We start from the raw sequence: 14,679 nt of genomic DNA, 5'->3' as shown, positions 1-14,679 counted from the left end.
TTCTTACCCTTTGAGTCCTTGAGGGCAAACTTCTGCAGTCTCCGATGTCCTCTCCCTGCAGCCCCCTCTAGTTTCCCCGCCATCGCTTCAGATCTCACCATCTGGGTTGAGCTTCACTGAGTGGTAACCACCTTGGCCACTGTTTCATGTGAACCAGAAATGAATGTATTGCTTAATGGATGATCTGGCTGGGACTCTGAGATCCAAACGTTTGTGAAGTGATTTACGGAAAACGTTTTAATTTTAAGAGTCAACTGGAAAATATCATCTGATGAAAGTTACAGAAAATTTTAGCTTTAACTACCTTTTATAATTTAGGAAAGATAGTATAGTGAAAAAGAGTTTTGAAAGTAACAAAATACTTATTGGTGACACATTAATCTAGTGATTTAGTCCCATAGCAGATAGAAAATTGTTTTCTTTTGGGGGGCGGGGTACCGGGGATCAAACTCGGATCCTTGCGCTTGTGAGCCAGGTGGCAGAACCATGAAAATTTTTTTCTTTATATTTAGTGTATATAAATTTTATTCTGTACTTCTAAATAAAATACATGAAGCTCATTCTTACATCTTTGGGGGAAGAGTGTTTATCTTTCTGACTCGGTGCTCTTGCTAGTAGTACATATTAATTCTCAAGTCCTTTTTAGTGGTCTTATCTGTTGAAATCCATCAAGAGCTGACAAGCTTCACCTGCCACTGCAGTGGTTTTCATTTTCTAGTGGTGTGTTAATCAGAATTCTGACATAAAAAATACTATGATTGAATAAACCCATTGTTGAGTTAGTTTGGCCTTTTTTCCCCACAGTACTGGACATTAAACTCAGGTCTCTAATTTTTTAAATTTTATTTTGAAATAAAGTCTTGTAAAGTCACAAGTTTTCCAGGCTGGGCTCAAACTTGGTAAGCTTCTGCCTCAACCTCTCATAGTCTTGGAATTACAGGCTTAGTTTGATATACTGAAATTACATTAATTCAAAGAGAAATGCCGTGTAAGTGTCATGTATCACAGGTAATCAGAAATTCAACATAAATATACGGTATACAAGAAGAAAAGCTGCAGTAAGTATAACTGCCTAGGCTGGCATGGCTATAAACCAAATTTGTGCCTTGTCCTAATTTTTGTGAAGTGATGACAAGTTCTAAAGCTTCTTACTATATGATAATTACTTGGGTAAAAAAATTTAAAGAAGTAATGTTTTTTTAACCACTGTTTCAGTGAAATTGCTATCCAAATGCTTATTTCTCTTACACAATATAAACTAGTGCTTTGTTACTAAATTCTTCTGGTGTTAACTATAAACACAGTATTACTCCGGTAGTCCTGTGAGATAGCAGAATAACCCAGTATAATTGAGCATAGAGCATCAACTTCTCAGTTTTCTTTTAAAATATTATTACACATTTTAGAGTTACAGCATCATTTAGTTTATTTTTTGTGGTCCTGGGGATTGAACCCAGGGACTCACACAAGAGCCCAATCATTGAGCTACATGCCCAACCCTCACTTCATTGAAAATGTCAAAGATTCTAGAGGAAAAAGGAACAGTGTCCTAAGATAAATTATTTTTTTCTCTTTTTGGAAACGGTCTTGCTGTGTAGTCCAGACTGGCCTTGAACTCACTATGTAATTAACTCAGGCTGGCCTCAAACTCGTGACAGTCTTCCTGCCTCAGCCTCCCGGGTGCTGGGGTTACAGGCATGCACCACCATGCCTGGTTGACACCAAAGATATTTTAATAAAGAGGAACTGTTTACTTTTTTCAAAAGATCAGTAATTGAATTTCTGTCTATATATAACACATACCTTTTCCTTACTCTCATTTTGTAGGTTCTGCCGGAGCCTTGCAGTTGGCCTCAATGTGAAATGAAAGTAGAAGATTCCATCTGCATATGCGTTGTTGTCAGGGTGCTGATACATTGGTCATGCCTGAAGAGGCAAGTTCTATTCTAGACAGCTGAGTGCAGCACAGTAAATGCTCCTCCTCCATGTGCAGCGCCTTTGCCTCCTGCTGGAGTGAAGACCCCCACCAGACACCACCGGGACCTCAGCTGTGGGAAATGCTCTGCCTGCCAAGGATGTCAGCAACCTAACTTCATGCACCCATCCGTGCCGACACTGTGGATGCTTTGCCATCTGAGAGCTCCTCACGTCTTGTCCAGGGCCCGCATCTGCTTCTGACATGTCTCTGCTTCATGCTTTGGGCCCAGTGCAGACCTGGCTGGGGCAAGAGCTGGAGAAATGTGGCATCGATGCCATGATTTATACGCGCTATGTCCTCAGCCTTCTGCTGCATGACAGCTATGACTACGACCTGCAGGAACAGGTATTTAGGTGTTTTGAGTGTTTTGTGAAAATTGATGATTTTGTTTATCTGTCCTTTTTTGTTTTTGTAGTCTAGACTGGCCTCAAACTTGCAGCAGTCCTGCCTCAGCTTCCTGAGTGCTGGAATTACAGGTGTGGGGCATCATGCCCCACTCTGTGCATTAATGATTTCACGCTCCCGAACAGGGCTGGTATGTCAGTGACACAACAGTAAGATTATATTAAAATGTAAACTGACTGTGTCACCCAGCACACTATGTGGTTCAGCTGCTTGGCCCTTGGGCATTCTCCATGTTGCTTGGGACCTGCCGCCTGCGAGCAGCCCTGCTCTGAGAGTTGGTTTCTGTTCTTTGGGAAAATCACATGTTGCACTATGTATTAAATAATCTTGCCTCTTATTTCTTACCGTTCCAAAGTTTTCATCTGCAAGAGTGACATTAGGCTGCTTGTTATCTCAGTGTATATGACAAACGAGCAGACCTACCGATCTGTAATGCTCTTAGCTTTGGCACCAGTAAGTCAGGCATTGCATTTTTTTTTTTTTTTTGGTACCAGGGATCAAACTCTGGTCCTTGTGCTTGTGAGGCAGGTGGCAGAACCACTGAGCTAAATCCCTGGCCCTGCACTTTTTTTTTTTTTGGTGCCAGGGATCGAACTCGGGACCTTGCACTTGCAAGGCAAGTGGCAGAACCACTGAGCTAAATCCCCAGCCTCCCCGCACTTTTTTTTAATGTGATGAGAAATGAAACAAAAACAAATCTAGGTTCTTAGTAAAGATTAAACTGCCTCATTTTCTGAGAGGAGCTACTTGACGTGCGGCTGCTGGAGAGAACAGAGTTATTGACAGTGCACAGATGGGCTCTGAGTGACCTCTGCATACAAATCTCACATCACAGTTGCTGGTTTTCTAAAGCCCTTAGTGGAAAGAAGGGGATGTTTTGCGGGCAGTTAGATGTTGTTTTAAACCCTTGTTACTGACAGTGAGAGCAGGAACGAAGTTTCATTGACAGAGGAAACTTGCTTTGCTCTTCCAAACCACAGAAAAGCCTCAGTCCTAGAACTAACACACGGAGGCTCTCACCACGCTGCATAGCCACTGTGGAATACTCTGTGCAGAGCGCTGTTTCTCGTGCTGCTGTCTGTCCATTTCTGGATGGACGCATCTGTGTTTCCCCTGCTTGTCGTTGCTGCCCGCTGTGGCTGGTGAGGTTTAGGTGAAGGGAATTTTTGAGGTTGATTCACAACCCAGGCAATCTGTTGTTTGGGGTCAGTATTTGATAATTTTCTTGTTGAAGTTTATTATTTGCCATCATTTTTCTAGTAAATGTAAAAAAGGTTTTAGGGGCAAGGAAAATGTTAAATCTACAGACATGGAAGAACTTATATTTCCAGACAGGAGGAGGATAGCTCTCCTAATACAAGAATCATGTGCTTCATAAGGAGGTACTCATACATAGGGGTGGATCTTATTTTCATAGAACTTTAATATAACTTCTTGTTTCTTAGCTATATGTCAGCAGTGTCAGTCCAGTTTTCCTTTCTTTGAGTTTCGTGAGACAGGATCTCACTATGTAGTTCAGGCTGGTTTTGGACTCACTACATAGCAGTACAGGCTGGCCTCAAACTTGGCAGTCATCCTCCTGCCTCAGCCTCCCACATGCTGGGATTATTGGTGTGCACCACCATGCCTGGCTTAGAATATTTAATCAGCAGTAAATTTACTAGGCCAGAGAGTGTATGTGCTTGTACTGTAGGGTGGGTAGGATAAAACACAGGCCCACTCATCCTAGGATGGTAGCAGGCCCATCTCTCATGACACTTGGTGGTGATTGTGAATGCTGCGGTTCCTCTGTCAGCTGTAGCAGGCCGGGGTCAGGGGACACGGACACATCAGTGTCTTCACCCAGGTTCAGTCTTCCCTCCAGAGTTTTCCCGTTCATTGTTCAGGACATGGCGGATAAAGGTTGAAACATAGGAAGTCTGGAATTACAAGGAGGCCCACAGGGAAGTAAAAGGCCCTGAATTACTTTTCCACTCAGCCCAGGTGGAAGAGCAGACCATGACCTGGGCTGATAAGGAAGACGAAACTGCAAACGATACCTGTGTTACGAGGGTACCTGTGACTGGTGGGTTGGTCAGGTAAGCCCTGCCTGCTTTTCCCTGCAGCTGCAGTCCCTTTTGAGGGTGGATGATCTGTACAGAGCAGCTGTGCAACTCGGGAGGATATGCCCACTGCTCCCAGGAAGGAAGCTGGTGTGGAAGGGCCTCTGCTCAGCGTTCATAACCCACTTCTCACCTAGCCAGTGAGCAGACCTGCTCCTTCCTGACCTGGCTCATCCAGCTCACCCCAGCTCAGCCCCTCGGGTGGGGCTCAAGCTGCTGCACCCTGGCTGTGGGTTCCTTCTCCTTACCCTGGATCCTGAGTCAGCCTCACCTTGGAATGAAGATGGCCAGTTTCAAGGTCATTGCCCCAGGTTCTTGCTGTACCTGCCATATGTAGACCATCACCTCTCCCAGTCTGTCTAGAACAAACATCTTGTGAGCACTGTAGCAGGTTTGGTGTGTGAATTTGATGTTGGCAGTGCAGGATGGGTGGGGAGGAAGTAGAGCCGATCAGACCTTGCTCTGGGTCGAGACTGAAGAACTGGGCTGAGTTGCACAGCCACCTCTGGTGTGTGGCGTCCGCTTGTCACTGGTAGTCCTGGATACCAGCTACCTTCTGCTATGCATGTGCCATGTGTGTCAGTAGTTTCATCCACAGGTTTTCCTTCTGCTTTTGGTCCTGATTCGGAATTCACTGGTATCGTTTATAGACTATATAAACTTTTCTTCCCTATCCTTTGGAGCTCATGTCGCTCCTCTGATGCTTTTTCTGACCCTGCCTGATGGAAGCAGTGTCTTCTGCCACCGTTGATCCTGTTTCTCCCGTGGAGCTCTTCACTGTGGTGGCTGGAATGCACTCTTTCTCAGTGAAGTAGAATGTTCTTAGGGGCAGAAGTCATATTCATCCTTTTAAAAAAAAGCAATCCTGGGCTGGGGATTTAGCTCAGTGGTTCCGCCACCTGCCTCATAAGCGCAAGGACCCGAGCTCGATCCCCAGTACCAAAAGAACAAAAATTTAAAAAGCAGTCCTCAGAGGGCTGGGGATTTAGCTCAGTGGTGCTGTGCCCACCTCAAAAGTGTAAGGTCCTGAGTTCAATCCCCAGTACTGGGGGAAATAAAAAACAATCCTCTGATTGAATTGTGTCTTCTAGCTATGAGTGCATCAATCTAGAAATGGAGCTGGATCAATGTGTACTTGTCCACAGGTCATACATATTAGAGCCATCCCAGTACTGATTGCTAAGTGAAAGCCCTCTCTTCTGCATCCAGCGGAGCTCCTGTGCTCTTTCAGCCCATCTGTAGCATATGCTCGCAGTACTGAATATCTTGTGAGTTTAGTTTTCACTCCTTGGAAGAACCACCATCTGCATTGTTTCACTGTACAGTTTATTCTGATCCTACAAGAGGGCAAAAATCAGACGCATCCTGGTTCCTCACGTGTCTGCCCTGAACATACAGATGGTTTAGCCTAACAGTTTTCTGCTTTATGATGGTGTGCGCGCAGCACACGTTCAGGAGAAACCAGAGTTCCCGTCTTAAATTCTGCAAGTCTTTGGGGCTGGTGATGTGTGGTGTGCTGCTGTCCCGCGGTGCTGGGCAGTGGCAGTGAGCCACAGCTCCCAGGCAGAAACTGATGACCCTGTCATGAGGCCTCCTTGTTGTCCCACAGTTAATATCAGCTCAAGGCTCCCCACTTTTTCAGGCCCAGCGTGTTCTCACTGTGGACAGAGCAGCGAGCACCCACACCGCCCTTTTGCTGCTCACTGAAGTAGGTTCAGTAGGCCACACTGGTGTCCCGACTGATTGTGAAATGCTTTTGTGTTGGATGGCTTTGCCCAACTGCCTTCCATAGGAGTTGTGAGCACATTGAGAGCAGGCTAAGCCAAGCCAAGGTGCTTTGTCGGTCAGGTGTATTAAGCACATTTTGACTTATGGGTTGGGTTTATCAAGACTCAACTCCAGCATGAGTTAAGGAATGTCTGCTGACTTCAGCAAGTTTTCACTGAACAGACACTAGTCAAATGCGTACTTCCTACACAAAAAGCCTTGGTGTTTGAATTCAGATGTCGCTTCTGCCTTCAGTTATTACTGGGTTAAATGTACCAAGTTGGCTTCATATTTGTAAGTTAGTATTTCAGAGCTCAAGGAAAGAAGGAGAAGTGTCTTCCTAGAACCTTCTTTAGCCCAAAACCTTCCCGAGATTTGTCCTTGCTAACAATGGAAGAAGGTGCACGTGCCAGTGTTCACAACACCAACTCCCGAGAGAAGGACAGGAGCCGTCAGGAGAGTGGGCACAGAGCACATGTCTGTCATTGCATTGTTGGTGAAGAATGAAGCTGGAGGATAGGAGAGCTCATAGGATATAAAACCTGTACTGCCATCAAGTTTTGCTTTTTCTTTTTAATAGCTCCTGATGTTTGTCCCAAATGACTGTCCAACCTGCAGCTTCTTGTTCTCCACCTCTGAGACACCTCCCTGACTGCCAGTGTCACACAGGGAAGAACGTGGGTGTGGAGTCTGAGTATCTGGGTTCTGACCCTACCTGCGTCACTGTCTAACTTGGACGAGTCAGCGCCTCTGTGCCTGTCTGTTCGGTTCTAGGATGTTTATACGCTGCATGTGCAGGCCTGGCGTTATTGAGGATTAGAGATTGGATTCCTTGACTGTGTAGTTGAGAGAAGTCATAGGTGCCAGGCATTGCTAGGTACTAATAATACAGCTGGAGCCGGGTGTGGTGATGCACTCCTGTAATCCTAGGACTCAGGAGGCTGAGGCAGGAGGATCACTGCAAGTTCGAGGCCAGCCTGAGCTACATAGCAAGACCTTGTCTCAACCAAAAAATCTAAAAACATTTGGAGTGATACCAGACCCAGAGTAATATTGGTGACCCCTGTTGTTGTAATTGCCACTCGTCCAAACCTCTCTGCCTCAAACAGCCATTTCCCCTGTTAGCTACCCCTCCTGTAGCAGGTGGACAGATACATTTATTAGAGGCAGGTGTAGCTGCTGATATATTTCCAGCATTTCCCAGAACAATCGCAGTTTGAAGTAGTTGGCCTTGCCATATATCCTAATTGTGAATCCAGCACCATGGTCTCTGTGACATTTCTGGGTTTAAGCACTACCGGACAGTCTCTTTTACAGGCGTTTTTCTAGACTTAAGGACCAACAGATTACCATGACAGTTGCTATTATTTCCTTGTGACATGGTGACCAGGTTAGACAGCAATAAATTTTAGGAAGCTAAAGTAAAATCTTTTGATGGTATACATAGATAGGAAGAACCTGCATTTGTTCACAGAAAGGTATAACAAGAGGGTGAGGGGATGTTCTCTTGGGTTTAAAAGAGATGTTTAGTATGAAAGAAAAGTATATGGCTTTAAGAATAATCCAAAAACAACTCAGACTTTACTGGAAGAATCAGGACCTCTCACTTTCTGTGCTGCTTTTGTTTTGTTAATGGGGATTGAACCCCCAGGGCCTTTACTCTGAGCTACATCCCCAGTCCTTTTTTTTGTTTTTTTGTTTTTTGTATGTTGAGACTAGGTCTTGGCAACTTGCTGCCCAGGCTGTGTTCAAAACTCCCAGTCCTCCTGCCTCAGCCTCCCAGAGTGTTGGGATTACAAACACAAGCCACCACACCTGGCTCTGTGTTGTTTTTGAGAGAGTTACAGAGCAATGAATGCCTTTCAGACACAAGGAAAATTACCTCCAACCTCAAACATCTCACAGAAGCCATTAAGTATAAAAAGAATAACAGAAACAGCTTTTGGTCGGTAAGGCTTCTAACACTACTGTAGGTCGGAGTTTAACCTGATAGGAATGTTATTTAATTATTTGTTTATTTGTAGTACTGAGGATCATATTCAGGGGCATTTTACCCTGAGCTATATCTCCAGCCCTTTTAATTTTTTTCTTTTTTCTTTTTTTTGAGGCAGGGTCTCCCTTTGTAGCTCAGCCTGGCCCTGAACTCACTATGTAGCCCAGCTGGCCTTGAACTCAGAAGCCCTCCTGCCTCAGCCTCCTGAGTGCTGGGATTACAGGCGTGCACCACCATGCCTGTCTCCTCTTTTTAAAATTTTGAGACAAGGTCTTGCTTAGGTAGCCAGGTGTCATCAAACTTGTAGTCCTCCTGTCTCAAGTTCCCAAGTAGCTGGGTTGGGTGTGTTTTACTATACCTGACTTATTCTTCAAGCCATATTTTATGTTGTGTACACTCTGATGCATGGACTAAATTCCATATTTGAAAAAAATCTAGTTAGATATATTCAGATTGTTAACAATAGTTAACCCCCGCAGATTGAAATTACAGTGGAACTTTTTTCCTTTTGGGGCTAATTTTTAACTTCCACATATTTGCATTCCTTGAATTAATACTTTATAATTAAATTAACCAATAAATTTATACATTACAAGTTCTTTTAGTCCATTTCAGAATTGTTTTACAGGTTGCTTACAGCTAAAGCATAGTTTTTTGTTTTTTGTTTTTTTGTTTTGTACTGGGGATCGAACTCGGGTCCTTGCGCTTAAAGCATAGTTTTTGGCTTCTTTTTTTGAGGGGGTACCAGGGATCGAACTCCGGTCCTTGCGCTTGCAAAGCAGGCAGTGGATTAAAGCATAGTTTTAATAATTCATGAGCTGTCCCGGGGATTTAGCTCAGTGGTTCCACCGTCTGCCTCGCAAGCACAAGGTCCTGAGTTCGATCTCTGGTTCCAAAAAAAAAAAAATAGTTCATGAGTTGATAAATCTGAAAGGAAGCTGGAGACTTCTCCCCCCAAAGTCTTGGAATGATCTTCAATGATATGATTAGCTTTGGTTTTCACATGAGCACTGATTAAAAACAGTTGCCATTAGATTTATACTATTGTGAAGAAGTACTTGTATTAGAAAATGTATCAGCTTTATGTCTAAGGAATATGAAAACAGTGTCAGAAGTTAATACTGATGGGTAGACAAACTCATATCAACATAATTCCCAAGATACTTAAATTTTTTTGTGTAAAATATTTTTGTGGAATAAAGATGTTTTGAATATAAAGTTTTTGGGGGATTACCGGGGATCCAACTCTGGACCTTGTGCTTGCGAGGCACGAGCAGTGCCACAGAGCTAAATCCTCGTCCCTGGAGCACTCTTCAAGGAAGACAGAGGGCTAGGGTGTCCAGGGTCACAGCACCAGGAGGGCCGCTGTTGTGAGGCATAGGGAGTCTGTGAGGGAGTGGAGCAAGCTCGAACAGGAAAGCCTGCAGGATGCAGAGCTCAGTCCTGGAGACAGAGGCCTTTGCCCTGGCCCCGATAGCACAGGTTGTTGTAGCGGGGCATGTGCTTGCTTCAGCGACTGCACCAGGGAGGCCAGGGAGCAAACCACACTCTTGGCCAAAGGACTAGAGGAGAAAGGTGGCTAGAGTTACCCTGAAAGTATGCTTGTTTGGCTGGAATGTCTCATTTCTGTCTCATTTTGAAATAGTTCTTTCAAGCAGTGTGATCTCAGTGGATTTACCACTGTATTTTCTCCTCAAATTTTGGCTGTACTATTCAAAAGCAACTCAAAAAATTGGCCTGAATTGGTGGTGGGGGGAGGGGGCAGTGTTCATGTAGCTGAAAGTCCAAAAGTAGTGCTGGCCCCAACTGGTTTGATTCAGTGTTGTTACAGCTTCTGCTCCGCCTGTCTCCCACTTCCTTCTTTCTGCTTGGATTTGAACCCACTCTGTGCAGAGTAGAGGGGAGGGTGGTGACAATGGGCACATTTCTGGCATCATCTTCTCACGCAATATCCAAAGAAGTGTTTCCTGCATTCCCAGCAAAAACCATGAAGTGGTCATTTCTGACCATCTCATAGCTCTGAGCTGCTCCTAGTGGCCAAACGGGGGACATGCTGACTTTGCATTCATCCAGTGAGGGCCTGCAGGAGGAGTGGTCGGAGTCCCATTCAGACACATCAGGTCTCTGTTACTCAGGAGGCTGTGAACAGGAAGATGTGGGAGGCAGGGGTGGGCGCGCAGCAGCAGACGTCAGTGACACCAGCTGTATTTTAGAATGTTGTGTTCTTTTCTTCCTCCAGTTCCCCGTCTCCTTTTCTGATATAAGACAGCATGAGAGAGTCAATCAAAACTGTAGCCTTATGTTACCTCACAGTGGTGTCTAGAAAATACCTGGTATAAATAGACTGTCACACAGGAAGTTCTTTTGCACACCTGCTTTGGTTCTTAATACTTGTGTTCTCTCAAGATGAGGGCTTTGAAAACCCATGTTTGATTTTTTTGAGTAACTCTCTGGTGTGTGCCTAATATTTGATGTTTATACATCAGGTGACTTTTAGCACAGCATAGGAGTCTAAAAAGATAACAAGTAAAATAGAAATATCTTGGATCTTTTTGTTTTGTTTTGTTTTTCTTTTTTTTCTTGTTTTGTTTTTTTGTTTTTTCTTGGTACCGGGGATCGAACTTGGGACCTTGTGGTTGAGAGGCAGGCACCAGAACCATTGAGCTAAATCCTTGGCCTCTTGGATCTTTTTATACCATGCTTTTATTTTTCTTTTTTTGCAGTACTGGGGATCGAACTCAGGACCTTGGGCTTGGAAGGCAGGCACAGTGCCACTGAGCTAAATCCATGGCTATACTGTGCTCTTTTAAATTCTGATTATTAGTTCAGTCTAAAAATGTAATAGTTAATAAATTATGACACATCAACACAGCACATGAAGCCAGAAAAAAATAGAATGAGGAACCTCTCAAATATAAGTGAAAAGAACAGAGTGCAGAAAAGTACCTGTAGTATGCTATTGTTTGTGTTGACTTTGTTGCAGAGTTCTTAGTGTTTCTTAGTGCATTCAACCTAATGTTCACAAGGTAAAACAACACCTGTTCGCAAAACGTATAATGCTGTAAAGTCATTTTAACAACTGTTTAAATCATAAGTAATACCAGGCTGCTTTATACATGTCATCATTTTGGCAAAAGTTGAAACAAGAAATCCCAATTCCTACACACATTTACAGCATGTAAATCAAGGCGCAGTTCCAGCAGCATTTTTCATACCTTGATACAGAGAATACTTATTTATCATAGCACCTGTTTACTTAAGATGTAAAATCTCAGTAAGTCTCCATTAACAGGGCAGTTGGGTAAGAAAAAGAAATAAAAGACATTCAGATTGGAAAGAAAGAAGTAAGACTATTTTTAGTCATATGTGACTATCTTGTATGTATGTAGAAAATCCTAAGGAATTAAAATATTCCATTTACAATAGTATAAAAAAGAATAAAATACTTAGTAAAAAGCAGCGTGGGACATAAGTATTAAAAACTATAAGAGAGGCCGGGGATTTAGCTCAGTGGTCCAGCCGCCTGCCTCACAAGCACAAGGTCCCAAGTTCGATCCCCGGTACCAAAGAAAAAAAAAGCAAGTCAAGAAAGACCTGAATAATAGAAAATCATCCCTTGTTCATGATTGGGAAACTTAATATCATTAAGATGGCAGTACCCCCCAAAATGATCTACAGCCATCTTTTTTTTGGTACTGGGGATCAATCTCAGGACCTTGCGCTTGCCAGGCAGGCACAGTGCCACTGAGCTACATCCCTGGTCCCCCAGCCATCTTTATTGCAGAAATTGACAGGCTGATCCTGAAATACATGTGGGAAATTCAAGGGGCTCAGAATCCTCCCCCCTAAAAAAAATCTTGAAAAAAGAAGAGCACCATTGGAGGATTCACACTTCCCAGTTTCTAAACTTCCTACAGGGTTCCAATAATTGAGACAGTTTGGTACTGGCATGTGACTAGATGTATAAAACTGAAGTGGAACTGACAGTCCAGAAACAAGTCTACATTTAGTCATTTGGTTTCCAGCAAGACTATTCAGTAGGGAAAGAATCGTCCTGAAGTGGGGCCCCTGCCTCATACCACATACAAAAATTAACCCTAGGGCCGGGGATTTAGCTCAGTGGTTTCACCGCCTACTACGCAAGCACAAGGACCTGAGTTCAATCCCCGGTACCAAAAAAAAAAAAAATTAACCCAAAATGGACCACAGGCTTGAATATAAGAACTAAAACTATAGAACCCTTAGATGAAGATGTAAGAATGTATCTTTATAACTTGGATTCTGGAGTGTCTTTGTAGGTGTCAAAAGCATAAGCAGCTAAAGAAGATGTGAATAAATTAGACTTTATCAAAATTGGAAACTTTTGTACTTTATGAGAAAAGACAGCCTACAATAGGACAAAATATTTGCAAAGAATATATCTAATAATTGGCATATATGCAGATAGATTAAGAACTCTTTTAACTCAATAAAAAGAAAATCCAGATTTTTTTTTTGGTACCAGGAATCGAACTTGGGACTTTGTGCTTGTGAGGCAGGCAGCGGAACTACTGAGCTAAGTCCCCAGCCCCAGAAAATCCAGTTTTTAACTGGGCAATGGATTTGAGCAGTCATTTTTCTGAAGAAGATATACAAATGCCATTAAGCTTGGAAAGATCCTTAACATCATTTGTCATCAGGGAAATCACAGCTACAATTCTATACCATCAAGATAACCACTTCATATCTTCCAGGATAACTAAAATAATGTGGGGAATCACAAATGTTGTCAAGGATGTGGAAATATTGGAATGCACACAAATTACGAAAGTGACTGAAAAAGTAGCTGGTTTGAGTAATAGGGTGGCAATTACCAAAAGATTAAACACGAGAGTTAACATATGACCCAGCGATTCCTTTTCTTTTTTTGCTTTATTGTTATATAATAGTAATGTGTAATATTAACTTTCCATAATGGTGGGGTTGTTTGGGAAATTGGTGCATATGTTTAACATCATAATTTCAGTCCCATTAATGCCTCCCCATCCCCCAATCCCCACCTCCACCACCCCAACTAATATTCCCGATCTCCAGAAGTTTACCTCCTGGTTTTCTATCATCTCATTTATTTATTTGGTTGGTTAGTTGTTTGGTTTCTTAGATAAGAGAAAACATGCAATATTTAACTTTTTGAGACTGGCTAATCTCACATTACTGATACGATGATTTCTAGTTTCATCCATTTTCTCTCTTTCTTTCTTTCTTTCTTTCTTTCTTTCTTTTCTTTCTTTCTTTCACTGGGGATGGAACCAGGGTCCTTGCACTTGCGCAGCAAGTGGCAAAACTATTGAGCTAAATCCCTGGCCCTCATCCATTTTCCTGTAAATGATATGGTTTCATTCTCCCTTTATACTCTGTTGTGTATATAGATCATATTTTCTTTATCCATTCATCTGTTCCTGGGCATTTAGGCTGTTTCTGCCACTTAGCTATTGTGAATTGTACTGTTCCAAACATGGGTTTGTATATATCTCTACAGTATACAGTCTTTAATTCTCTTCAGTATATGCCCAGGTCAGGTATAGCTAGGTCATATGGTCACATGGTATTTCTACACATGTTTAGTCTTTTGAGGAGTCTCCATATTGATTGATATACTGCTCATTCTAGCTTAAACATGTGCTCACTGGCTTGAACCTACAGTAGTACATGCATGAGCTCCCTTTGGGCACCTCATAGCACTGGTGGTACGATAGTACAGTTCTGCATGTACCACCCCACCAATGGTTCAAGCTGCCTGGCAGTGAGACACATGATTTATGAGATTTAAGGTCTGGTCGTGAGAGTGTTAATTCCCACCAACAATGTAGAGGGTTCCTTTTCCCCACAGCCTCAGCAGCATTCATTGGGTTTTTTTGTTTTGTTTTGTTTTGTTTTGTTTTGTTTTGGTACCGGGGATCGAACTTAGGACCTTGCGCTTGCGAGGCAGGCAGCGGGACCACTGAGCTAAATCCCTGGCCCCTCATTTTTTTTTGTATTCTTGATACTAGCCACTCTTATTGGGGTGAAATGGACTCTCAGTGTAGTTTTTTTGTTTGTTTGTTTGCTTGTTTTTTTGGTACCAGGGATCGAACTTGGGTCCTTGTGCTTGGCAGTGGCAAAACCACTGAGCTAAATCCCTGGCCCTCAGTGTAGTTTTAATTCACTTTTCTCTTGATGGCTAGAGATGTGGAACATTTTTTCATATCCTTTTGGCCATTTGAACTTCTTTTGAGAAGTTCATTTACATACTTCTTTTGAAATTGGGTTCATTGTTATGGGTGTGAATTTAACTCTTTTATCCACTTTGATTTTTTTTTAGTATAAGGTGAGGAAGAGGCATCTAGCCAAACTTCTCTGCGTGTGGACCTCCAGTTTTCCATTTCTCCAGCACCATTTGCTAAAGAAGCACCTTT

General features: G+C 42.9%; 1 protein-coding gene across 4 annotated transcripts in view; it reads left to right on the top strand.

Annotated features, from left to right (window-relative positions):
* Kiaa0232 (KIAA0232 ortholog) overlaps positions 1-14,679 on the top strand; it is an 80,380-nt gene that overhangs the window by 30,711 nt on the left and 34,990 nt on the right. For all 4 annotated transcript variants that reach the window (XM_004921094.4, XM_013073057.3, XM_021260313.2 and 1 more), the window contains exon 2: positions 1,828-2,323. In XM_004921094.4, the coding sequence (XP_004921151.2) occupies positions 2,180-2,323 (144 nt within the window). In that variant the 5' untranslated portion in view covers positions 1,828-2,179. The remainder of the gene's footprint in view (positions 1-1,827; positions 2,324-14,679) is intronic.

Source organism: Heterocephalus glaber, unplaced genomic scaffold (assembly GCF_053883595.1).
Source record: "Heterocephalus glaber isolate CG9 unplaced genomic scaffold, H.glaber_assembly_v1.0 deba00001509, whole genome shotgun sequence".
In the NCBI taxonomy this organism is placed as follows: domain Eukaryota; kingdom Metazoa; phylum Chordata; class Mammalia; order Rodentia; family Bathyergidae; genus Heterocephalus; species Heterocephalus glaber.
This window is presented reverse-complemented; position numbering and strand designations above follow the sequence as displayed.